The sequence below is a fragment of the Dasypus novemcinctus genome, chromosome 21 (genome assembly GCF_030445035.2).
Source record: "Dasypus novemcinctus isolate mDasNov1 chromosome 21, mDasNov1.1.hap2, whole genome shotgun sequence".
Classification (NCBI taxonomy): Eukaryota; Metazoa; Chordata; class Mammalia; order Cingulata; family Dasypodidae; genus Dasypus; species Dasypus novemcinctus.
Window position 1 is genome coordinate 5,254,356 of NC_080693.1, and position 27,848 is coordinate 5,282,203.

General features: G+C 40.3%; 2 protein-coding genes across 13 annotated transcripts in view; one reads left to right on the forward strand and one right to left on the reverse strand.

Annotated features, from left to right (window-relative positions):
* Positions 1 to 849: 849 nt before the first annotated feature.
* LOC131274924 (uncharacterized) overlaps positions 850 to 27,848 on the forward strand; it is a 101,212-nt gene continuing 74,213 nt past the window's right edge. For all 5 annotated transcript variants that reach the window (XM_071210266.1, XM_071210264.1, XM_071210265.1 and 2 more), the window contains exons 1-2: positions 850 to 995; positions 1,698 to 1,838. The gene's annotated coding sequence lies outside the window, so the exon portion shown is untranslated. The remainder of the gene's footprint in view (positions 996 to 1,697; positions 1,839 to 27,848) is intronic.
* LOC131274923 (protein IWS1 homolog) overlaps positions 21,676 to 27,848 on the reverse strand; it is a 116,797-nt gene continuing 110,624 nt past the window's right edge. For all 8 annotated transcript variants that reach the window (XM_071210260.1, XM_071210261.1, XM_071210258.1 and 5 more), the window contains 6 exons: positions 27,450 to 27,474; positions 26,049 to 26,108; positions 24,202 to 24,290; positions 23,682 to 23,791; positions 23,510 to 23,604; positions 21,676 to 21,907 (listed from right to left, as the gene is read on the reverse strand). In XM_071210260.1, coding sequence (XP_071066361.1) covers positions 21,858 to 21,907; positions 23,510 to 23,604; positions 23,682 to 23,791; positions 24,202 to 24,290; positions 26,049 to 26,108; positions 27,450 to 27,474 — 429 coding nt within the window. In that variant the 3' untranslated portion in view covers positions 21,676 to 21,857. The remainder of the gene's footprint in view (positions 21,908 to 23,509; positions 23,605 to 23,681; positions 23,792 to 24,201; positions 24,291 to 26,048; positions 26,109 to 27,449; positions 27,475 to 27,848) is intronic.

A 27,848-nucleotide genomic window follows, 5' to 3' on the forward strand; every position in this document is an offset into this window, starting at 1 on the left:
CCATGACATTATAGGATCTCTTACTATGATCTTACTGAAATATGAAAAGAACAAAGCAGATCTCAATAAATATTTCCTTTACTTTCTGATTTCACATCCCTCTCCTCCATCTCCAATGCAGAAGGGGTAATGCAACTGCTCCCAGGAACTCTCTCTCATTGGATACTTCCGTGAGCATTGTTACCTACTTGGATTGTTACCGTCATCACTGCTGGTAGAGTCATACCTCCAATTCACAAGCCAATTGGAGGTATTGTTTAGGAACACAGATATCACCAAGAACTTTAATTGAGAGAATGGCACACCAGACCCTTCCTTTTCCAGTTGAGACCAGGCTGGCCACCCAAGATCACCTCAGCTCTTTACCCCGGGTTCTCAGACCTTCCCTGAGCTCTGGAGTCAGAGACCTTCCACAGGACTTTGGACACAGTATGCAAATGAAAGAGAAGTGGGGATGGAATTCTTTCTCAACCTCTCACTTTCCCATTTTGCTGGACTGTTACAGCACAAGCCTCCAAGCTTATCACCCTGAAAGTTGGACTCTTGTGGATGTGGTCTATGTTAGAAGAGCCCAATGGGTTAGATGAGTTCAGCGGCAGACTCTGAGCAGCCTCCCAGGAGATGTTTTGTGAGGATGAATATGTTCACTCTGCATTGTCTGTATCATAGTTACTAACACACATGGCAATTGGGCTTTTGACAAATGGATGACATGTACTTGTGCTGCAGATGCCCTGGTGGTGTGGTGCTCAGTAACAAGAATTAAAAATGACAAATGTTGCCAAAGCCATAGTAGAAGAGATTGTCAGGCAGAAGAGGGATGATGAAATTGTGTTTTGGTATCAAACCACCTAATATCTCAGTGCCTAGTTTCCTGTTTGGTACTTTGCATTTCTGCAAAATTAACTTGGATTCTAAGCCTCTTTTCTCCTATGTTCAAAAGGACAGATAGGGCTGCTTTTCTTTCATCATCGTCAATGAAAGTGCCATTAGGGGTAAGTAAAGTGCTCTACACAGGCTATACTATTCAGTATTAAATGAATTCTTCTCATTAAATCCTAATGACAGTGATTTTTTAACATAGAATTTTCACTTGGAGTCCTTTGAACATTTTCCTGGGTTGTTATGGGATATTTTCCAGGTTTAGAGGCATACTTGACTTACAATGAACTATATTATTTGAAGTATATAATTTGATAATGTGGACATACGTATATGTCCTTGAGGAAATTATTATGGAATTGCACAGGTAATTGTGCTGGTTATAGGAGAGAAATCTAGGAAGGCACAGAGCAGACATAGGATCTCACACATGCACATTGGCAATCACAGTCATTACACTGAGAATCACAGCACATACTCATATACACACACAACACTCACATGAACACAAACCCATGCCATCTAAACAGAATCCAACTATTCAAGAAACATCACTCTAGTTCTTGCGTGAAATACCCATTTACTTCCCCATACCCAAATCCTTGTTCCTACCTGGGAGTTTTAATCAGGGGGCTCTTGACTGAAGCCAGCAAGAAAGACCCACATTTCTTATCATGTAGATTTTTTTCCTCAGCCCACCTACCATTGACACTTTCTTTTCAGGCCAGCTGAAATTACAGACAAGAATACACTGTAAGAATTACAAATTATTATGTAATGCTAACAGAAGGATTTTGTCCTCTTCTTGACTTTAGAATATCAGATAGGAAAGAATGGTCAAACAAAGGAAAGCCAAAACCGGTGAGGGGACACCTGTGGAAAAGGAATGAGTTTTTCCTCATTGATGCATCTCTCAAATCCATTTTGGTTACCAGCTACAGAATTCTTAATGCAAGGTAAAAATATTGCTCATTAGGTGTGCCTAATACCATATAGTTTATAAGTTGATGCTGCCTCTGTGATTTTACTCTAGAAACAGGAATCAGCTAGTAATAGACTCCCATTGAAGACATTCTCCAATAATTTTGTGCATATCACCTATAATGTACATGGTCAGATTATCCAAACCAAGAAAGCAACAGCTTGATCTCAGACAAAGAAAGGTGACCTCACCTTGGAATCAGATGGAGCTTACTCTACTGCTCTGGCATTCAGAAGCTCCTCCAGCAGGCCCTCAGGGAACTAGGGGGACAGAGATTAACAGTCAGTGCTGGGGCTGTTTCTCCTGGATTACTAATGGTGCTTTGTTTATCTTGGGGAAGGGATTAGAGTATTATGGAGGCAGTTTTCAACTTGTATAGAGTGAGCTGCTCAGGAGTGGAAGAAGCAAAATGGAGGAGCAGGAGAATAAAAGGAAGCAGTCCTTAGCTTTGTCATTAAAGACATTCCAAAGCAACATGAAATAGTCAATTTCAAAGGGTAGGAAAATACATGCTATTGTTCACTGATGAATTCTTACCACTTCTTCCTTTTAAAAAAATAAGCCACACTTTTATTTATGGATTTTTAGGGTAAAACCACAGCTCATACCTCATGCATGCAAATATGTCATATTTTAATAATATTTCTATTTCTATTTTGAGCCCCTATTTGGTAGCATATGGGAAACAGAGTCTGAGGCTACTGCAGTTTTCCTTCTGTGTTTCCCCAGGGGACCAGGAGTTCCACGAGATTTACAGTGTATCAAAGCATCAGGCTGGAGCATCTTCCTGTTTCACTTGATCTTTACTTTTCAGTCTGTATAGGCCAGTCCTGCATACTTGTCCCCAATATTAAGATTCTTCAGGTCAGTCTGATGTCTCTCAACCACTTCACTCCCCTCATTGCTGGGTAGAGGAAATGATCATAATATTTTAGTCTCCTTTATATGCTGGGTGCTCAGAATTATTTCAGGCCCCTTTGCATAGACAGGATCAGATACATAATTTGTGGGGCCTGGTTCAATATGAAAATGTATTAAGAATCTCAAGATGGCAACAAGCATTAAACCATGCACAACGTCCCATGTGACTGCAGAAGTCACATGTTTTCTGATGCTCAAACACTATGCTGGATGCCAAGAAAAGCATGATTCTTCCCTCCTAAGACAAGCATAGGGCTCTCAGTTTTCAGTAACTGGACATTCTATCTTTCCTACCAGCCCTTATCCTGGGATGCAAGTGGCTGGTACAAAGGACATATTGCCCAAATTGTCTTCTTTCTCTCTTTTTCCCTCCACATAAACAAACATGGGTACTCCATCAAGTCTGGGAGTGTGCCAGCCTGCCTCTTTTCTATTCTCAATATTTTGTTCAAAGGGAAGAAAATTCTTTAAGTCCTGAGACCTTTAGAGCTTAGACTTTTAAACAAAGCAAAACATAAGATGAGCAGCCTATGATAACTCAAAGCCCTTTTCCTTCAATACTTTTCTGTCATTTGCTTTAAAAACCTGTTTTGAAATTCAGAAGCACTGTTTTGGTCCATTTTCTCTTTTTTGACTATGGCATCCCTTTCCGGAGTAAGTAAGTATATAAAGGCCAGATGCTAAAACAACTGCAAAAGAGCCAATGGGTAAGATAAATGGGGAATAACATAGGTTCTTAATTTACTGATGAGAGGGTTAAGTATGTTGCCCAAGGTCATGCAACTAATTAAGTGGCAGAGGTGGGATTTCAGTTTAAGTGGTTTAGTTCCAGAGTATGGAATCTGAGTCATAATGATCTACTGCTTCTTTTAGAAAGCTCTAAGAAATGACAGCTTCATTACTGATTATAATGTAAAGTAGCAATAACAAGAATCTTCATTATTTATTGTGATGATAAAGTAGCAGAAACAAAAGAATATCCAGATCATTAAAACAAATATATTTAAGGTACAAGAAAGAAAAATTTGTTTAGCATGACATTTATTAGCTCATCATCTTTAACAAAAGATTAATACTAAAACAATAATGGAAAGCAGTTACTAATAATTGATTATATGTTTTCTCTCATTTGTATTTTTTTTTAAAGAAGTTGGGAGTTTACAAAAGAAACATGTGTAACATACAGGATTCCCATACAGCACCTGGGGCAGTTTGATATTTTTTATGAATTCCAGAAAGGGATATTCATTGTTTGTAAACTGGCTTTTTGCTCTTGGCATGATACTCTTTGACTGACTTAAATTCAAAGACTTTGCATTTACTTGATTAAATCAAGATTAGCACTTTGATTTGACTACATCATTCGGGTGTGCAGGGTTGAGTTCCCCACTGCCTTGGGGGGCTGATAAAACAGACTCTCAGACAAAGGCAGTCACACAGAGAATATACACAGAGGGAGAGAGACAGCTCCATAGACATGGCAGAGGCCCTGGGATGAGAGGAGATGTTCCCTTGATAGTAAACAGCTGACCTTGTGAAGAGACTAGAACTGAGCCTGGAAAGAAATGAGCCCTGAAGAGAGATGAGCCTTATGCCAGCCTATGCTAAGATCAGAAGAAGCTGGACCCATGGAGTCTTAAGAGGAAAGAGGAAGGCTGAACTCTGAAGAGATCAGCAGCCATCTTGTTCAACATGTAGTAACAGACATTTGGTGAGAAAATATCACTTAGGGTACCTTGAGTTGGACTCCTTAGGGCCCTGTAACTATAAGCTTCTACCCCAAATAAATACACTTTACAAGAGCCAGAATATTTCTGGTACTTTGCATCAGCACCCCTTTGGGTAATACTATCCTACCACAAACATCCTGCATTATTGTGGAACTTTTGTTATAATTGATGAAATAACATTCAAATATTACTACTAAGTATGGTCTAAAGCTTGCATTAGGTGTAGTTTATGGAGAAAAATTTCTCCATAAACCATCGTGTTATTAGCACCGTGTATTTGTATTATACCTTTGCTATAATTCACGTAAGAATGTTCTCATATTCGTATTGTTAACAAAAATCCACCATCCACCACAGGGTTCACTATTAAACTGCCCCATGTCTTGTGAAACCGATTACTCCTCCTGATATTTTGAAGCCAAACTCAAATGCCACTATCTTCTTGACAAATTCAAAAAACATTTTAGCCTCCACGGTTCCACCTATACTACACTGCATTTATTAGCTGTTGTGTAGAATTTTGCACTTGATTGACTGCCAACAATGTATTTTCTTCCCAAAATGTAACAATAGAATAATTGTTTTAAAGACATTTTTATTTATAACCTTTTATTGTGGGACTGGATTCAATTCTAGAGAGAACATTCTATTGTATTTATTCACTAATCATTCATCAGAAATATAATCAATTAAACAAGGTTGGAAACTAGTAAAATACTACCATTTAAAATGGACAGTTAAATATTATGTAATGTTTTTTCTTCCAGTCTTCCTTTCCTATACCCCGTGTGTGTGTTCATTGACTGGGTTTGTTGTCCATGTTTACACTCCCCATGGCTAAGGGGAAGTGTGGGGTTAGCATTTAGACTCTAACTCAGCTGTAAAACTTGAAATAAGGACTGTGGGCACCAGGCTGGTCATGAAGTGGTAACTTGAGTTCTTTCGGTCACTGTCCCTTGGTTGTGGAGCTACAGGATTTGAACATTTCTAAAGCTCATGTTGATGATGTTATCAAATACGCTAAAATATATCCCTGATACTTATCTGGTTGGGGCCAGGTTGGAGGATTTACTACAGTAAACACCTCTCAGAATCTCTGAACTGACCACAAGAATGGGGGCTTTCTCTGTGTGGTACTATGTCGAGGCCATAGTGGGTAAAGGCATTTGTCACCTCTTTGTCTAATGACACCACTGATACTACTTACAATGAGGAGTAGGGATTGGGGTCTCTACAGTTTGGATACTTCCAGGAATATAAATGGAGGTTCAGCCTCCCTTGCATGGTGTACACTGACCACATGGCTGAGCAGTGAATGAATATAGTGACTTGGGGCATCAGCATTGGGGCTGCATGCCTGATTTCACAGAGGCTCCTATACGTAGGAGCTTGAAATTCTAGGCTATTCATCTCTGCACCACAGTTTTTCCACCCAAGGTGTGGAAATATTAAACAAAGCACTAGTGCTGTAGTTCTGCCGAATGACTGAATAAATATATGTAAAGTGTTCAGTTATGAAAGGATAATTTTGGGATAGTTGAAAATGATAATTGTACTACTTATTGGGGAAATACCTCATAGGGAAACACACTCACCCTCACCCAACCTTCACAATCACAACCTATTCTTAAATGCGGTTCCCACTCAACTGCCATATGCAAACCCACACCACCTAAAGGGAACACAGCTGTCTACAAGGACTGTAGAACATAGCCGTTTTCCTTTACCTAGAACATAAACAGTGCCCATAACTCATTCCCATCTGGAAAGTGGTTTTAGGGTTCCCACACCACAGGAAGCACAAAAGCCTGGGTTTTAATCATAGCTTCATTCTCAATAAATGAGTGGTTCCACAATATATACCGTTTTTTCTTGTTCCCGAGGCCACCTACAATTAGGCAAAAAACAAGCAAAAAACCCACAGTACTCTGAGGGCTCGACCATGCCATATAGTGTTTGCACCGGCTTTTGTTCTCTGTATACCTTTAGAAAAGCAAATGGGAATCAGGTCAAGTCAGTCTCCATAAATAGTTGCAGCAGGTGTGTGCAATGGCACAAGCTTTTCCTGAGCGATGCTTCTGTCAAGTATACTTAGGTTGAGAATTTAGGTTGGGTGTTGAAATATTTTTAATCCTAGGAGGAAAAACTGCCTGTGAGGAAAAGTCACTGTACTGAACACTTGGTTGCTGCCACCCTCTTGAATCCAGGGTCAGTTAATTATAGGTTCCCATTGACGTCTCCCCCAAACAAAGGAATCCTACATCATCTATAATTACATGGTCAGATTTTCATGTCTGAACTCATTTGAAAAATAATAAAGTGACAATTTTGGCTCAGACAAAGAAAGGCAACCTTACCTTGGAATTAGATGGGACCTCCTCCTCCTTCCTATCACTAGGAATCTCCTCCACCAGGTCCTCAGGGAGAGCTAGAAGGATAGAGTAACTGTCAGTACATTGGGATGTTCCTCTTGGGTTACTAAGGGAGCTGCACATGATGTGGTAACAGGCAAGAGAGCAAGGGGGTAGATGGATAGTAAGCCTGGAATGATCAGTTGCTGGACCAACCTCCTGGGTGGAAGGATTGTAAAGAGGAGGAGCAGAAAACAAATGAGAAATAAGTTTCTTTGGTTGTGTATGTAAAGGCATCCCATTGTAACATGAAATGATCTATAAATGGTACTAAAACGGACACTATGATTCATTGACAGAGTCCCATCACTCCTCCTGACCATTTTGTGACTGTCCTGTTGAACTTTCCAAGATCATTTCAAATTCCACACATTCAAAGTGTTGCTGCTAGAATTCTCATCTCTTATGAAGTATTTTTCTCTTTATAATAAGCAAACTTTTATTGGTGGACTGGATTTAATTCTAGGCAAAGCATTCTATTGTATTAAATCATTAGTCCTTATAAAGATAATTACAGTGGTTTTGATAATACTGATACCCTGCCATTTAAAAATAAGCAATTGTGACATAATATTTTCCCTCCATCTTCCTTTTCTTTATCACTTATGCACATTTGTTGAGTGCTGTGACACTCCGTGCTCACACTAACCAGCCATAGTGGGCCAGTTCATGAGGAGGGAGGCACAGGTTGAGCATGGAGGCTCTATACCAACTCTACAAGAGAGTTGCAAGAAGGGCAATGGAAAGTAGGCTAATGACTAAGTGGGACTTTACGATCTTATTGGTTATTGTCCCTTGAGTGTGTAGCTTAGATTTGATCATTTGAAGGTAATAAAGTTACCAAATAGATGAAAACAAGTCCCTGATTATTATCTTGTTGGGCCAGGTACTTAGCAGTGACCCAGCACTGGCAAAGATTGACAGGCTTGTCCTCAGATGTCTCCCAATTCTGAGAATCTGTGAGCTTGACAGAAACATGAGGACTTCTGTTGCTTTTGACACAAACAGCTATGTCTAAGTATCTAGTAAAATGCCCCTAATGGTAGCCTGGGTTATGTGACCCTCAGGCTTCCTGATATATAAGATGAGTGTTTAGGAGCCCTGTAGGCAAATGGCTATACATGGATGATGGGAATCCTTTGCATGGCCACTAATGAATCATGTCTGTGAGCTAAGTGAGAGTGGGTTATTCAGAGTATCAGCATATGGGCCTCATGCCTGTGTTCTCATTTTCACTCTACCTCTTAGAAACTCGAGATCTTAGGTTATTAATCTGTGCCCCTCAGTCTGCATGTAAGAGGTGGGGAGAGTAAACATAACCAGAATTTTGTGGTAAAGATTTTATGAGTGAATATATGCTACATGTGCAATATTAATGGTTTGGTTTTTGAGAAAGTTTGCAATGGCAAATGTACAGGGTGAGTTGGGCACATCTCTTGGGAAAGCAAACACTGACATCCCACAGTCACCCATTCACAATGACGCCACATAGGCTCACTCACTAACCCCTGTACACACAAATCCGTGCCACCTAAAGGGAACACAGCTGCTTTCAGGACTTTAGAGCATGCCCCATAATTCTTCCCTTTGAAAATCACTTTTTTAACCACACCCCAATCCTCATTCCTCCCAATAACTAGAACCACTATCACTGCAGACAAATCCACTATTGATACACTGGTATCTTATCTTCCATGTTTTTCCAGATATCAGTAATTCTAGATACATACCATTTCACTTATTCCTAGAGCCACCTGCAATTAGAGAAAAATCTATGAGTATTACATCATGCTATACCCTGTTTGAACAGGACTTTTGCTTGCTTGATACCATTAGAAAAGCAGATAGGAAACAGTGGTGAAGGCAAAGCCCCACAAGAAAGTATAGCAGGACACATCTATTAAGGCACAAGCTTTTCCTAGAAAGTCTCTCAGGTCCATTTTGGTATGTGATTACAAATTCTTACTCCAAGCAATAAAATAAAAATTGCAGCTGAGGAAAAGGACCTTTACCACATAGTTTATAATCTACTCCTGCCATTTCTAGATACCCTGTTGAATCATGGATCAGTTGGAACATGCTCCCATGAAACACTCTGCATTCCTAAAAAACTGTATATACCATCTATAATGCATACTATTAGGCATCCTTACCTGAAATCAGTTGCAAAAGATAGAATACAAAAAGCGACCCCTCTCCCTTAGACAAAGAATAGCATCCTCACCTTGGCATTGGGTGAGGCTTCCTCATCCTCTCGGTCCTTGGAAGCACCACCTTCAGTTGTTCCTGGGGAGCCAGGAGGATACAGAGTAATTCTCAGTATATTGGTGTGTTACATGTAAGTTTCTCAGGGAGGATTCTAGTCTTGGGCAAGATACTAAAGGGTGTAGAGTTTGTAGTGTAAGAAGCCTAGTATGACCTGCTGTAGGGGCTATCTTCTGTACTGAAAGCAGGTTGGCCAGGAGTGTAGCAGGGAAGAAGGAGGAATCAAAATCCTTAGCTTTGTAGCTATTGGCAATCTATAACAACTGACCGTAGCCTATAAATAATACTAAATATATATATATATATATATATATATATATATATATATATATATAATTCATTGATAGTCCCCAAATACCTCCTGATTATTCCATATTTAGCCTAAGTTGCCAGGATCATGGGACATCTCCAGACAAATTCAACCTCCATGGATATACATATACTGACAAGGCATTTACTATATGTTCTTAGGAATTTCTACTTGATTAGAAGCAACCTTTCCGTGGACTACATTGAATCCTGGGCAAGTCATTCTATTGCATCTATTCACTAGTGCTTTGTTGTAAAGGTAATTGTAGATTTGAATATACTGAGATAATTCGATAATCATTACTTATTTATCATACAATTTTCCTTCCAGTCTTCCTTTTCTGTGCCACGTGTGTGTATTCATTGCATGAGTGGCTCTCCATCATTGCCGTTTCAACACTGTGACAGTCATTATGGAGGGACACATGGATTTAGTGTTGGCTCCCTCTAAGCCAGATCTCCAAGAGCATTTCAACAAGGGTGTTGAACACCAGGTTAAGAATGTATTGAAAGCCAAGTGTCTTTGGGTTCTATTTTATCAAGGACTCATAAAACTTGAGCATCTATAGGGTCCATTATGGTGATGATATCAAATGCAGTAAATTGTCTTCCATTGTCTATCTGCTTTGAGCGACCTGCTGAGCTGACACCTCAGCTCTGGCAGGGTTGACCAAGTCAGCATCACAACAGAGGATTTTGGGGTGATCAGAAGCATGTGGGCTTTCTATGTGTTTTTGACACTAATAACTATATCAAAGTCTGTGAAAATCTGCACAACCTGCTGCCCTAGGCTGTGTGACTACTGAGGCTATCTTAAAATGGTGGGCAGTTTGGTTTCTCTGTCAACTCAGGTAATTCCAAGACATAGGGAGATGCTAGAACTCCTTTGTCTGATGTCTACTGATCCAATGGCTAAATCATGCAATGTGTTTGAGAAAGTTGACACTGGCAATTCTCTGCATAAGTGGGACATAACTCTTCGGGGAATTGCACATGATAATCCTATAGTTACCTAAAGGGAACACAGTTTCTACTGGGGACTTTAGAAACAAGGGCAGAATACCTTAACAAAAAACCTTTCATCATACCCCCAATCCTGTGAAACTCCCATGGCTGAGTATAAAGCGCAGGTCTATAGCTTAGAGCATCAGCACTGGGGCCAAAAGCCTAGGTTCACATTGAGGCCCTTCCCCTGAGGAGCAGACAGCTCAGGCTGTTGTTCATTTCTGCAACTCAGTTTCTCCACCTGTGTTGTGGGGATAAAAAGCACACCCTAGGTGCAGCTGGATGAAGTGAATGTGCATAAAATGTTCAGTGGTGATAGGGTTTATTTGAGAAAGTTGAGAAAGTTGGCCCTAGCAATTTTCCTTTGTAAATGGTACATATCACACGGTTTAATGCACACAGACTCAAAATCAGACCCCAGAGACTCACACGTGGACTCCCATTAGCCCCTGTACACTAAAATCTCTACCACCTCAAGAGAACACAGCTGCTACTTGGAACTGTAGAAACAAGGACAGAACACCCTAATGAAAGCCTTTCATCACACCCCAACCCTCATTTCTCAATGAAACTAGGATCAGGCTGGGTCCACAGCCTAAAGCTTGGAGGAAACTCCCTATTTTATTTTGATTTTTCCCACAACAGTTGCATGAACCAGAATAACTACCATTTTTGTTGTCTCTTGAGTTCACCTGCAGTTGCAGAAAGTGAGTAATGAAAATCAGACTACACACTATTGTTTTTTTCTCAGATCTCTGTGATTTTATAAAAACAAATGGGACACAGTGATAAAATCAAAGACCCCATGAATACATATGGTGGGCTCCTATGGGAAAGGCTCAAACTTTAACTGGGGGCTTTGTCTCTCAAGTCCATTTTGGCAGGAATTACAGAAGTCTTAATCCAAGTAAGAAAAGTGGTGCTGAGGCAAAAGCCTCCAACTCTATGGGTTATGACCTGGTGTTGCCATTTTTAATGCCTTCTTTTATCAGTGATCTATTAGTAGAAATCCCTCTGCAAATATTCCTTCCCCCAAACAGCACCCATTATCTGTAATGTACATCATCATATATTAAGATCTATGCTTAGTTGAAAAAGCATAAATCTGAGAAAGGAACATTTCTATCTTAAACGAAAACGTGACTACCTCAGCATTAGATGGGGCCTCCTCATCTGCCACGTCACTAGGAGCCTCCTCCACCATGTCTTCCAGGAGCTCTAGTGGGATATAGAATAACAATACATTGGGGGAGCAGCTCATGCATTAGTCAGGGACATTTGCTTTATTAAGTCAACAGGCTCCAATGTATGGAGCTGGTTGGTTAGCGAGCATAGACTCGCACTATTTGGCCTTCCTTGGCAGAAGAAAGACTAAGTTGAGGAACAGGAAAGCAAACAGAAACAGAGTCCTTGGCTTTGTAGCTAAAGACAATCTAAATTAATGTGAAATAGTTCATCTATAAATGATAGAAATTTATAGCCTATGATTCAACACTTTTCTGCCCATTTTGAAGCCCATGTTATTTTGTGTTTTTAATAGCAACCGTTTTAGTGATGTGAAAAGGTATCTCATTATGGTTTCCTTTTCTTTTAAGGTTTATTTTTTATTTACTTCTCTCCACATCCCCTCCCCCCTCCCCACTGTCTGTTCTCTGTGTCCATTCACTTTGTGTTCTTCTGAGTCTGCTCACATTCTTGTCAGCGGCACAGGGATCTGTGTCTTTTTGTTGCATCATCTTGCTGTGTCAGCTCTCTGTGTGTGTGGTTCCACTCCTGGGCAGGCTGTGCTTTTTTCACATGATGCAGCTCTCCTCTTGGGATGCACACCTTGTACTTGGGGTTCCCCTATGTGGGGGACAACCCTGTGTGGCACAGCACTCCTTGAGCGTGTCAGCACTCTGCGTGGGCCAACTCACCACACAGGTCAGGAGCCCCTGGGTTTGAACCCTGAACATCCTATATAGTAGGCAGGTGCTCTATCGGTTGAGCCAAATCCTCTTTCCTCATTGTAGTTTCAATTTGCATTTTCCTAAAGGCGTTCAGCATCTTTTCAAGATCCTTCTGGCCCTGTGTATATCTTCTTTGGAGAGTCATCTTTTCAAGTCTTTCTCTGATTGTTTGGAGGTTTTTGGTGTTGATTTCATCCCTTTACATTTAACTCCTCTGTTGAGATTTTCTATCTTTTCTACAGTCACAAAGGTTGCTTGAGAGTTTTTAGGAATCTTTCTAGTTCATCTAGGAGTCTACCTTGTTGGCATACAGTCGTTGATAGTGTGCTCTTAAGATCTGTGCCAGTTTAAAGTTTTTTGTGAATCCCAGAAGATCAAGTACTTAAACTAATACATGCCTGTGAGTGTGTGATCCTTTGATTGGACTGTATCAGTGAAGGGTAACACGGATTGGGCCTCCACCCTCTTGCTGGTGTCTTTTATACTATATAGTGAGAAGTGAATCAAAACACAAAGGCAGGTGTCATTTTTAAGCTGCCATGTGAGAGAGACCTGAGGATCTTTAGCTGCCCTAGCTGAAGAAATGTGATACCCAACAGGCTAAGCACAGAATGTAGCTCCAAGATGAAGAGACCAGCCCTGCCATATGCTTCATTGCCCACAGCTAGCTCAAGGGGAATGCAGCCTGGAGGAGAGGGCACACACAGGCCACCGGTTTGCCTTGCTATGTGGCAGGGCTACAGGGTCTGCTAGCAGCCAACTTTGATGAGAAAGCATATCTGATGATGCCTCAGTCTGGACATTTTTGCAGCCTCAGAAGTGTAAGCTTTTACCCTAAGAAATTCTCTTTAGAAAAAGCTGATGCATTTTTGGTATACTGCATTGGCTATCTTTGACAAAGAAGAACAAGATCTTTTTTACTCCTGTGGGATCAGTGGTAATGTTCCCTGCTCATTTCTGAAGTTATTTTTTTACATCCTCTCCCTTTCTTCCTTTGTCTGTCTAGCTAAAGGTTTGTCAACTTTATTGATCTTTCCAAAGAACCAACATCTGGTTTTCTCAATACTTCTCTATTGTTTTTGCATTTTATTCTCTATCTCATTATTATCTAATGTTTGTAATTTCCTCCTGCTAGTTTTGGATTTAGTCTGCTGTTCTTCTGCTAGTTCCTCCTGGTGTGCACTTAGGTCTTTTATTTTTCCTCTTTCTTCTTTTGTAATATAATCATTTAGGGGTATAAATTTCCTTCTCAGTACTGCCTTTGCTACATCCCAAAAGTTTGGTTGTAGTGCATTTGTTGCCATTCATCTCAAAATATTTCCTAATTGCTTTTCTGCATATTTTTTGACTTGTTGGTTTGCCAGATGAGCCGTGGCATATTAGGACCCTCCCTTTAAAAAACATTCCTGCCACAAAGTAACTGGGGGTGAGAATCAAAGCCCCCGAGGATATTCCTGAGCCACAAGAGGGCCCAAATCCTGACCCAACCTCCTGATACTACATTACAAACCTTGACCTAAATGACAGTGTTATTTCCCTTACATGAAGTCCACTGATGGTGTAGATAAACTCCAAACTTGTGGCCTTCCTTCCCTGCATTGTCAGTGCTTCTCTTTCCTGCTGTGAGACCTTCTGGGAGTCAAGTGACTATCTTGAATGACTAGTGGTCTGCATGGCTCACAAGCTGTCTCTAAACTGCAGGCATTCCAGACCAACTACCATGTAACAGATCATCAAAGGATTAGATTCACCTTCCATTGACCAACCTTAGATGACCAGTTGATGATCATCCACTGCAAAAGTCACCTGCTGCATTGGGGATTGTTGGTATTATGTATAAAGTCTGCAGACCCCAATTATCGCCCTGACTACCATCTGCACACCTTCCTGAGGAGTCTAGACTGAGAGTGGGTAGTGAGTACACAAGCACTGAGTATGTATCTTCCCTGCTTGGGCCCTTTTTCACCAAATCGAGTCGACTCAGGAAGCTATTGCTCTGAAATCTGGCAGTCCATATCAATTTTACTGATCACAAGAGATATTAAATGCCTTTCCACACCCTTTTTCAGTTCAGGAACTCACTACAGATCCTATGATTTATTGTACACTGAATAAAGAGACTCTGTGGATGATTTGTTCTTTCACAGTCTTCCACATCCTGTTGATAACTCCAGCCTGCTTGCAGCCTGATCCCTAAACCCCAAGGGAGACAGCCAGTCCTTTTCCTAGAGATAGATTTTGTCCTTCCCTGAGAGTCCCAAAAAAGACATATGGGGGAATTTTGTCCTTCTGTGAAGTGGGAGAATTACATGCCCATACTCAGTGAACACATATTTCCCTCAAGGAATCCCACCAATAACTATATATTTAGGTCAGCCAGATTGCAACCAAAGACCACACCATGTGATACGTTTTAAACCATCACAGTCTCACAAAAGAGAAGGGCTTCACCCATTATTAGCAGAGAGGACAGCAGCAGAGAACAGACAGTGAGTGCCATCCAGAATAGAAGGAAACAGACCAAGGACTCATGCAATATATTGTCTACGGAAGGGCCAGTTCCATTCACAAATCACACAATAATGAAAAGGATATTGAACTCCCATTCTGGGGAGTTCTGCTACATTCTCTAATAGAACAGCAAGAATCCCAGAGTGCTGCAGTGCCTATTAAAGAAAGGCAGAATATTAAGGCAGACCCTTGATATTGGTGACTGTACTTATGAGCCTTTCCTTGTGAAATTGAAACTTATCCTAGTATTATATATTGCCTAAGTGTTACCTCCTGAAAGCCTCCTTCTTGTTTAAATGTGTCTTCTCCCTAAGCCAAACTCAGGATATAAATACACTACCACCCCCTCTCCATGGGACATGACTCACAGGGATGAGCCTCCCTGGCACCAGGGGATTGTTACCAAGCACCAACTAGCAATGCATCTAGAAAAACAGCTTGACCAAAAGGGGGAAATATTAAATACAAACGAGTTTTTATACTTAGAAATTTCAAAGTGAGTTGGGAGGCCATTCCTGTGGTTATGTTTTTGCAACTATTACCAGGATCTCTTTGACTGCCACAGTAAACAGTGCCTCAAATAGTGGGGCTTCTGAGGGCTCTGGAGACATCTAGACACTATAAGGAGGGCAGACAGCCCAGGAATTCCATTCCCTGCCTTATTTTGGTATATATGCTCCACAATGTAACATAGTTATACTCATTCATTGGGTTGTCTACACATGGCTATCCTGCCCCTTTTATTTGATCCTCTAATTAGCACTATACTTGTTAAATATATGTCCCAGAGACTTAAATCATTGGTCCATCCATGGGCCATTTGAGCCCTGAATTTCAGCAGAGTTCCTACGCCTACACTCCAGTTCTTTGGATGAGCCCAGGACAACTAACAGGGAGATGATGATTGAGAACACTCATTACAAGTAACAGAGAGTGCCTGCAATTGCAAGCAAGATAGTTCCATCCATCTGCCCCATGGGATCTAAGCTACCTCTCAGTTAGAAGTAGAGTGGGCATCACCATTCCCAAGTCCTCAATACTGGGGCATGAGCAATGGACTAATGTAGACATTATTATTAGTTTTTCAATTTTTATTTTTATTTTTTTAATTATCTTTTTTAAAGTTAATAGATCACATAAAATATTACCTTAAAAAACATAAGAGGTTCCCATATACCCCACTCCCCACCCCTCAGCCCCATCAATTTTTAAATTATGTGTTTTTATTTTTAAAATTTGTATATTTTGGGGGCATCACCATCCCAAAATCCTCAAGATTGGGGTGTGGACAATGGACTAAAGTAGACATTATTGACGTAGATATAAAAGACTTACTGTTACTCTAGTACTGGAAGAACCCTTATCATTGATATAAAGGCAGTGACCACAAGAGGTTCTGAGGGATGGGAGAGGAATGAATAGGAGTAATGTGAGGGCATTTTCAGGACATTGGAGTTGTCTTGCCTGACAGTGCAATGACAGATACAGGTCATTGGATATTCTGTCTTAATCTACAAAATTGTGCAGGACAGAATGTAGTCTATATTGTAAAGTGTAGTCCATGGTTAATAGCTGTGCTTCAACATGGGTTTGTCAATTTTAACAAATGTAACACAGTAATGAAGGATGTTGATAATGTGTGAAAGTGTCAGAGGGATAGGGAGTGGGGCATATGAGAATCCCTTGGATGTACCACTTTTGTATTCTAAAGCTTCTTTAAGTGTGTGTGTGTGTGTGTGTGTGTGTGTGTGTGTGTGTGTGTATGTATAATTGTTTTAAAAATGGAAAAACAAAAAATACCCATGGAGGCACTCTCACCATTCCTGCTATCCCCATACTAGTTCAAGATGTGTGGCAAGCAAAGGCAATTTGAGAATAACTGTGGGAGAAAAGGAAGAGGGAAGATGATAAACAGTCATTAGGATGTTATAAAGCTTCTGCTTAAAGAATAACCCCAAGCAGAGTGAAATAATGAAATATGTATCTGGAATTTCAGATCATGGATTATTGGGAAAGTATTTCACACTATGTACAAATTTTAAGGGCTGGTTAGTTATAAAGGAGCAGAATGTCAACAGCAAAAATAGTGTATTTGGGGAGTCCTGGAGTCAGGCCATCCACAAAAGCAAAAAAGAAAATGACAAAAACAGCAGAATAAAATTGTTATGAACTGTGGAATCTAACCAAAATCATGCAGCAAGAAGGGGAACTTTGAATCAGGTAAGGGAAAGAAAAAAAAAAAAAAAAGAAACAGGTGAAACTTGTCAGAGATTTGGGTTATTTTCCTTTACCCTGGTCCCATTCTGCTCACCGCCTTGGTATGGCTTTGAAGACAACAGCCTGCATTTCTGTTACAATAATCTATACCAGAGGGAGCAGAAAGGACCTTATTCACAGAGGCTTCTGGTTGACTGTTTTACTTGGATGGCAAATCCATGGAGGTCCTTCTGCAAGGACCTGCGTATATTTCACCTAAGGGAACTCTCAGTGCTCAGGCAGTTACCCGGGAGGTATTCACCCAAAACATTTAAGACAAATAGACTGGTTGATGCCACATGGCTCACAGGAATACATTGGTGCAGCAAAAACACTGAGACAAATATTTTGGAGGAAGGCTGAGGAATGAGGTGCTTTGGCTAATAAGATCTTTGAAAAGCTGCAATATATTCCTGGCTATGTACAAACTATGTATAAGAAGGATTGGGTGCATGTATAAAAAGGACCTGAGAACAACCTAAGCACTCATTTCTGGTTTACTATTAAGATTTGTACAAACAGGACATGTGGAGTTGTGAAGTCATAAACTGAGTGTTGAAGCCATGTTGCAGTGTAAACATACAACATATCTGCAAGGACTTTTAAATTTATTGTTGGTTTTAGGCATATGTGGAAATTTCTGTCCATTCACAGTCTGGCCAGTAAGCTACCGGGACAAGAGATTTTAGTGACTATCCATGACAAATTGTACTGACTTCACACAATTAGTGCCAAGAAGTGACCAAACAAAGAAAAACAACAAGCAGTCACAACAAACCCTGGATTCAGGAAAATCTAATTTCCAGACTGGCCACCTTAAAATATTCAAAAGATCCAGTTTTATGGGCATGGAGTGTACCAAGAGCAAATGTCCCACACACAAGAGAAAAGACAATTAATAGAAAATATCCTTCAGTTGAAAATATCCTTCAGTTATAAAACAAAGTTATAAATGACAGATTTTTAATATGCTCAATGATGAAAGGAGAATATGAGGATGATGTCTCAGTAAACAGAGAATATCAGTAAAGAGGTAAAAGTGTAAAATCAACTGAAATAGAAATTCTGGGGCTGAAAAGTACAATCACCGATATGAGAACTTCTCTAGAGGTTGTCAACATTTGTCTCCCTGACTGAAGACCTGAACCACTCTTTGAGCAGCCTGGTATATACACCTTCCGCAATCCTTCTTCAACTAAATTGTGTCCATTCTGTAAGATGTGTCAATGAGACTTTCTCTTTTTCATGTGAATTTTACTGGTCACTATGTTGAGTAAATCGTCATACCCTTGTTCATGCTTAACTCAATGTAGATCCTACGATTTAGGGTATATAGAGGAGGGGACATGGTGAATTATTTATTCTTCCAGAGAGCACTCTTTCCTTCTGAGAACCCAAGACTGCACCCAGCCTAAATGAAAATTCCCCAAAGGAAAGACACAGTAGTGTTCTCAGAGATATTCTACATCTTTGCCTCTGAGTTCCCATAGAATTTCAGGAAAATGATGGCAGTCCATTAAGAGGGAGAATTAGAAACCCTTTTTCTGTGAACCCCAATATTCCTCAGAGTATCCCAGAAGTTCCTACATATCTAAAGCAGCCAGATCATAACAAAGCCCTCCTCCTGTTCTATAAATTAATCAATCCCAATCTCACCATAAAGTTGTTTGTTTTGCATAGTCTAGCCACTTGCTGATGTCATGTAAATTGGAGCATCTGTTTTTCCATTTCTGTAAAAAAAAAAAAAAAAGTCGGTTGGGATGTTTATAACTATAACACCAAACCTGTAGTTCCCTGTGGGTAGTATTGGTATTAGAACGATATTTAGTCTTACCATCCATGAACAATGGATGTCTTGCCATTTGTTTAAGTCTTCTTCAGTTTCATTCAGGTATGACTGCTCCTGTTCAAGTGCTTTACGCTTTCAATAAATTAATTCCTAGATATTTTATTCGTTAGAGGGTAATGCAATGGATTTTTTAAAAAATTCTGTCTCGGACTTTTTTTTACCGTACTGTATAAGCAGAACTGACTTTTGTGTGTATATCTCATACAATGCAAGTTTGCTTAATGTCTGTATTTGTTCCAGTAGTATTTTTGTGGGTTCTTTGGGAATATCTACCTAAAGATTATGTCATCCGTGTATCAGGATAGCTTCCTTCTTCAGTTCCGTTTTTCTTGCCCAATTCCTCTGGCTAGAATTTCCAGTACACTGCTGCATAGCAGTGATGAAAGTGAGCAAATGTATCTTGTCATGGCAAAACGTTCAGTATTTCACAGTTGAATATAATGTTCGCAGTGGATTATATAGACGCAGCTGTGAAGAGAATGGAATGACCCTCCACAAATGACCCTCCACTCAGTGAGCAGCAGAAAGTCCCTAGTTTATAGGAAGGCTGTGAGTGCACTTCAGAAATCCTGGAATGTGAGTTAATTGTAGGAGACCTACATTTTTATGGTTTTGAAGAATGTAATTCTTAATAATGTACAAGTGTCCCACTTTCATAATAAGATCATGGTAGAATATGTCTGAAATGTCTTATATGTATTCTTAAATTTTAAAATTCAGTAAACCATATTAAGTGAATTTTTCCTTTCTAGATGTTATTTATAAAACATTACTTTTAATGGAGGAGAGACAAGTATTAAGGACATCCTTGGAGACCATGGGAAATAGAACTATTACATTGGGGGATGCTGATGTATGTGTCTGATGATAAGTATATGGCCATATGGTGGTAATATTGCAGACCTGATATGAATGACAGTGAACCTATGTCATTGTGACTCTAAAGCAACAGCATTTTTTAAAAAATTCACTGACTATGAACTGCCATTGCCAACACCAAATATGTATGAATATTGATTTAAAACTGGGGAGGAAATTAATAATTCTGAATTCAAATGACTCAAATACAAAGTATAAAAACAAAGAAATTTCCATGTAAAATAAATATAAGCAACTAAAATCTAAATGATTATAGAAATAAAACACAGATACATAGGCAAATATAATTCAGAAAGGAAATACAACAGAAGATATCTAATATAAAATCCCTTACAGATAAATAATTTTCAATCTATATGGACATTTATAGAAAACGACTAGATTTTGGCAATGTGGTAATAGATGTTTCACTTCAAGTAAAGAGTATATATGAAAAGGAATATTCACTAGTCAGATGAAGAAAGAAAAGGATAGGTGCAATAGAGGTGATGAGAGTAAAGTCCCATGTTTAAGAGAGGTAGAATTGAAGCCTCTGGAAATACCAGGAAGAAAGATTTTGTACTTTAAAAAATTTCATAAAAAATCTAGGAAGACGCACTTATCTCTGTTCCTGGGAAAGCTAATTTGAATTGCACTTCTATAATTTTTTTCTAATTACATGAATACGAAGAAAAAAAATCACATTATTTTTATGTAACAAAGTAATTTAGGGAGAAACGGAATACAGAGTAACCACAACAAATGCATGAAAGACCGTCTTCATTATGTATATTATGTCCTGAAAAACGCTTTCACAGAAGTAGATAAAAGGCATTTAGAAAATGAGACAATACATGATGTCATAAATTAAAAATAGAAAATCAAAAAACAATTGGGATGACATCAGAAAATAAGAAAAATATCAGTTCAAAATTGAAATGTAATGCATAATAAATAGAATGACCAGAAATGGTTAAGTAGAAAGCAAAAGGAAAAGCAGATAGTGTTGAAAAGAAATTTTGTGGAGAATGTAAAAGATTTGGGGGAAAAAAGGAAAAGAATGAAGAATGGCATAGTTGGTGTAATATCTGAACACTGCAGTGTCTGAGCCAGAAATCCAAAGCAAAGACTTGAAAGAAATGCTAAAAATTACAATTTGTTTTTTTCTCTGGAAGGAAATTCATTGAAGCTGCGTGTCAGAAGTGCATGCTGTGCACTGACTGACTCGGAAGGACTAAAAGCAAGGGATATTCTAGGAAAATTAATCAGGTTAACAAAAATGTGAAAACATTTACACTCATATTATGTGAAGGAATTAGAATCTCATCAGTGTTTTGGAGAACAAGATTTTGTGCCAGATGCAAATGGGGTAACATTTGTGGAATGAAATGCGAATCATGGTTTTATACACAGCAACACTGAAAAATGTAAGTGAAAAAGGCCCTGAAATTCAAGTTATCCTGCTAGACCAAGATGAGTATTTTTGGCATGACCCATTCCAGGTGACTGAAAATAGTTCAGTAAATGCAATTTCAAAAACCCATTGACAGGAGGACTTATGATAAGCTGTCAGTTTCCAGTTATTTTTTCAACTAACACTCAATGATTAAGATTCCATGAGTGAGTGTATCACCTTGGTGGGAGCCAATACAGAGACCAGATATTATAATTCATATAGCTCTAATATTGTTTAGGGTACTTATCAGTATATTTCTTTACTTATTACGTAAAGAATAAGAAATGTAAGTAGCAAAGGTACAAAAACTGTTTAATATGACATAAAATTAAAAGTAAAACCTATTTCTAAGACTTCATCTAAGTCTTTGGATTAAAAACTAAAGTGCCACTTAGTTGTTCATTCACAATGGAGTAGAAGGGTGAGCACATAAGTGTCTCCAAGTGCCATAAGATCTCCAGTTCTACTCAGCTTCAGGCTGAGGCCTCCAGCTCAGCATCCTTGTAGCAGTCAGTTGTAGGATCTGCAACACAAATACGGGATCTGGAATCACTGGGGAGGTACAGAGGTGGTAGGAGCTTAGGTTTCCCTGAGGTGGTTTGCAGGACTCAAAAGTTACCTCAGACCAACCCCGGAGAGGTGATCTTCGGTCCATGATATCCCAGGAGCCAGATCCAGAGGGACTGAATTCCTACTGCTGCTGTCTGCAGAAGGTGCTGTCTACGACTAAGAGTGTCTCTAAATTTCCAGGCAAAGGGCTGTGACCTGATTGCTAGATTGGGCACCTTTCAAGTGAATGTCCTCTGAAGAACAAAACTGATGCAGAGGAAAAGGTGGGCTCAAGTCCTCTAGAAAGAAAAGGCAGAGTCCCATCTCCCTGGGGCAGGCGAGGGGCAGGAATTCTGAAGGGAGAGGCATGGAAGTGATAACCTTGCTCCCTCCACCCTGGTCCTCAACAGCATCCAGTGGTGAAAGCCTCAGATCAAAAAGGGACAGATTCTTGGAGCGCTTTCCCTATTTAACAGTTTCATTCTAAATCAAACACTGAGCTTACTGTGCAACCCATTTTAATATAAAGTGACTGTGATGCCAAAATCATATATTTTCTTACATTAAGATATTCCAACATGTATTACAAAACACTCATCATAATCTAATAAGAGTTATTACTTAAATGCTATAAAATAAATAAGGAGACTTAAGTAACATGCAATCCTCTCTGATTTTCTCATTCCTAGCAAGCCCTGCAGGGAGATTTCCTTTGTGCTTTGTGTTTGTTTGAATTCTACATACATGAATAAATTGTAAAGAAGTACAGCCTGAGAAAATGAGTGTGAGCTGAAGTGGGATGTGGAAGGAAACTACAGAGGTTTAGAACCCCAGGGCTTGGGCAGCAGTGACTCAGATCCCACTGAGGTAGAAAACAGGGCCTCAATAGCTACCCTGTTTGCCTGAGAGTGACCCCACTGTTCTGGGTTCTGGATTGAATAATGGGCAGCCATAAACTCATGCTTTCATCCTCACCTGCGCACCTATGGATGCAAAATCATCTGTGAATAGGGTCGTCAGAGATCTTACTAGTGAAGGGGAGGCCAGCCTGCATCTGGGTGACCTTAATCCTATATGCTTGGAGTCCTTCCAAAGAGAGGAAGACTAGACAAATTCAGAGCAGGAGCCCCGGGAGACAGATGAAGACAGATGATCAGTTGATGGAGGCAGAGGTTGAGTTATGTGTTGCTGGCAGCATCAGGGAAAGCATCATCATGCTGACACCTAGATTTCGCATCTAATCTCCTAAACTGAGTGTCAGTTCCTGTGTTTACCTCAGTTAATCACTGCTATCAGATAAAGCAGCCCTGGCAAACTAACACAGGCTAATTCACCCTTTTCCTATGAGAACTGGTGGCACTCTAGGTTACTCCACAGTGTCCACCACACTCAGAAAGAAAGACAGGAGGATTTGGCAGGCCTTAGTGGATTGGGAGGGCAAACTTTGGTCCTGAAGAGGGCTAGAGCCCTCCTACAAATTAAGGAGCTAAGGGAAGGCATAGCTGATCAGCTTTCGGGCTTACGTGGAAAGCACTTCTACTCATGGGGAGAGGTTCTCAGGGCACCCTTCACTTGCCTGTGCTCATGTTCCCCATCAGATTCCTATCTCCGCCTCCATATTCACACACAGTTGCAGGCACTCCAGCAAACTCCTCATGAACGCTGAATTTCCTGAAGTGGCAAAGAAAGTTAGTGCACGTGAACTTGTTTCCCTTCCCTCTTCATCCTACCCACTACTCCACACTAACATGTCTTCTTCCTCTTCTTCCTCTCTTTTTGCATCGTTGATTCCTTCTGTGCATTCTCGGAAAAGAAGGTTGATGTCAACAGACTCCTCCTCCTCAAAGAGTGTAGGCAGCTGCAGGGTAGAGAACACACTTGCTTTTCCAGAGCCATATGTGGAGGAACACGGCAGTGAATGGAGAGTCCATCCCAGAAAAAACTTCCCAGGGGCCAACCCCACATGATGTGGGCCAATGCTTCAGACTTCAGCACAACTTCTTGCCTGGGCCATTCAGGGACACACCAGTTGATGTATGGTGCATAGTAGGGTTGGAAATCCATGCAATGTTAAAATACAGTAGGTGAAGAAGGTGGAGAAACATTTTAAAAACATTGTCAATTGTATAACCTCACCTTCCTGGAGGCTACCAGGACCTTTGAGATGACAATTGTAAAAGGAGAGGAAAAGAGAAGAGCTACAAAGGAATGTTTACAAAGAAGAAACAGGAAGATTTTAAAATTAGGCAAGAAGAGGAAATAAATTACATGCATATTGCCATTCTCTACGTCTGACTCTTCTGAGTCCGAGAAAAACGCCTCTGAGTGTACCATTGCGGTGACCGTGATAGGGTGACCTTGCAAAAGGAAAGGAGAAAGTTAGGGTTCAGGGGAGAATTAGAGCCCCTATTGTCTTTGTCATACTGTGACCTGAGCTTGGCACCCAATTCTGTCTGTATCACTCTCAACTTTCTTTGGGCCTCGATAGCGTCTCCTGTGCCCTGTGTGGTTGACCTAATGTCAACAGGGTCCGTTTACCAGACCTCACATACTATAACTTTGGGGAGGAATGCCCATTTCCTCCTTGTCCTCAAAGAAGGCAGGCATATTCTCTATGTCTCGCTAAGCATGATGTTGATTTCCTTTCCATCATCTTGCCTCAGAACCTCCCTGCCTCTCTTCTCTCTCCCAGTACTGCTTATTTCCTTTATTCTTGACTTCCATTCACATTGTTCTTCCTTATGAGAACATAGGGGAATGATCAAGCGTATCATGCCACCCTCTCCATTCAATGGATTGGCCTATTACCAATTCAACCAACGCCAGATGCAACGCTCAGGATCTGGAGTTGAATCAGATCTTGTGGAAGAGAGCTACCACCAACCCCCAAAATCAAGTGGTTTTTGAAGTGTCTGTTATGGCTTTAGGTGTGAAGCAAACATTCTGTCCTCTCAACATCTCCATAGGTTCCAAAAAAAAAAAAAAAAAAAACCAAAAAACGATTTAGAGAGGATTAACAGGAAATTAGACGTAAAGTAACTTGTCCACATTCCCTTATCTTGCAAGTGTGTTAATAGCCTTGTGTAGAATGTGTGGCCATTTAAATGAATTCAGCCTTCTAGGCTCCATCAAGCCTTCTTAGGCCTGGGTACCTTGGGTGCTTTGAGAAGCCTGTGGAAAGGCACAGGGAGAGAAAGGAATATTGCTTGAGAAACAGGGCATTGCTGACCATAGCACTGAATTCAAAGAGCAGGAGGAAACCTGTGGCCCTGCTGCCAAGAGGCTCTGATTTGGGCATACTCAATTCCAGAGCACCAGCTCAGTAGGACTCTGAGAGCCAGTGTGTGAAACAAGTCAGTGGCCCGTTCACACAAGTCCTCAGAAAGCCTGCTGGGCTTTGAAAGCTCTTCTGGGGCAACTGGAATCAAACCATTCTCAGATGTAATTAAATTTAGGTTTCCAAACTACATTGGCATTTTGGATTTGGGTTGGAAGTGCAAAATAGTAGTGAGTTCAAGAATGTGCTTTAGCCACGCCTCTCAAGGACACAGGTACATGCTAAGCCCAGAGAAAATGTTCTTCATGGCTTCCAACCCATGGTTAACCTTTAAAGCAGGATCCACAGTAAGGATGGAACATGAAGAAAGTAAAACTAGATCTAAAATTGCACGGGATGAGGCCCTACTTCTCAAGTGCCATCTGGCACTAGGTAAAAACACTTTGTCCCAGGTCCAGGTGACAACCTGAGAGGTTGTGTCCCAACAGACCCGCTCCATTGAAGTTCAACACTTAAATCCAAACCACAATCTCTTGTATCAGTTACTATGGGAGGCTAAGCAAAGGAAACCAAAGTTTTGTTGTCAGACTGTTGAGAAGACATGAAAAAACTAATCCGTGGGAAGTTAAATGAATTAACACACAGCACACACAAAGCTCACGGTCATTATATCTCCTACTTTTATGTTATTGAAAACGAAAAGATGGAAGCAGGCCCTCATAAGTATTTCCTATACTTTCTAATATCATGCCCCCTTCCATAGACTCGAAGGCACCAGGTATAACTACTGATCTTGGTATCTTCTCCATTGGATCCTTCCTTGAGAATTGTAACCTACCTGGATTGTCGTCGTCGTCATCGCTGCTAGTGGAGTCATACTTGCGGTCCGCAAGCCAGTCTTTAGGAAAACAAAGATCCACAGGACCGTTATTAAGGATTGGGCCACTCCCATCCCTCCCTTCTTCCTTGAGACCTTGCTGGCTACCATAGGAAAACCCAGCTCTCTACCCTGGGTTCTAAGACCTTCCTGGGTCCCTCTGGAGCCTGAGGCCTTAGCAAGAATTTGCAAAGTGCTTGCAAGTGAGGGAGAGGAGGGGAAGGTATCAGCTCTCAACTTCTCACTCCCTTATTTAGCTGGAAAATAGAGCACTGACCTCCAATCTTATCACCCTGAAATTATGACTCTTTGGGCATGCTCTGTCTTAGATGAGTTCAAAGCACAGACCTAGTGCTAGACTCTGGGCTGCTGCCTTGGGGAGCATTTTGTGAGGATGAACATGTTCCCTTCTGCATCATCCCTACCACAGCTGCCAGCACAAATGGGCGTTGGGCTTTAGCAAAACTGCAAAAACTAGAATCTGCTCTAGATGCCCTGGCTGTGTGAACTAAAATGACAAATGTTGACAAATTCGTAGGAGAGCTTTAGAGACTCTGCCAGGCAGAAGGGGCTTGAAGAAAACGTGTGGATTAGGAGTCAAAGCACCTAAAATCTCAAGTTCTTTGGTCTGTATTCATTAAATGTCCAGTTCTGAAGATTTTCTTTCACCTTCTCGAAACTTCCCTGTCTCACATGTTAATGAAGGGACATGTATGTCTGCCTTTCTTTCATCCTGACCATTCAAAATGCTATGAGGTATAAGTAAAGCCTTACAGAGGAGAGATTTATGATTAAGCCAAGACATATTATTACATCCCAGAAAGAAGGGTCCTGTACCACATTTCAGTCCCTGTAGAGCTTCGTGAAAATTGTCTTTGATGTTGATGGATTATTCTTGCGTTATTGCGGTATACTTGACATATTGTAAGCCACACTAATTTAGGACATAATTTGATAATATTTGAAGAGATATTGATGGGATTTTTTACAAAGAAAGTTGACACTAGTCATTGTGCTGTTTGGTGTGTGAAAAATCCAGAAAACACATTAAAGACTCACATTTGTACGCATGCCCATTGAGAATCAAAACATGTATCCTGAGAATCACATCACAAACATACACATGTAAACACACACCACTTTCATGCAGACAAACACATGCCAACTAATCAGTACTCGACTTCTTAAGAAAGACAACCCTAGTTCTTACCTGGAATGTCCATTTCATTCACCACACCCAAATCCTCATTCCCTCAAGGAGGTTGTCATCAGGAACCTCTTTAAACTCAATTGACAAGGAAGGCTCATGTTTTTTAATATCTGGACTTTTTCTCAGCAAGTGTATGACTTCAGAATACTTACCATCGTTGCTTGCTCTTGGGATTGGCTGCAATTTTACAGAGAAGATAATGCCGTAAGAATCAGAACTTAATCTATAGTGATACAAGAGGCTTGTGTCCTCTTGGAGACTTCAGAATACAAGAGGGAAAGAATGAAGTTAAGGAAAACCAAAAGCAGGTGTAAAGCATGAACAGTCCTGGGTGATGCATCTCTCAAGTACATTTTGATTACTAAGTACAAAATTCTTAATTCCAGGTGAAAAAATTTCTGCTAAAGAATGTCCTCCTGCCATATAGTTTATAACCTGATGCTGTCATTTATGATTGCCCCCTTTAAACTGGGATTAGCTCCTAAAAGATGCCCACTGAACACTGACCCACCAAGCATTTGAACCTCTCATCTATATTGTACGTGGTCAAA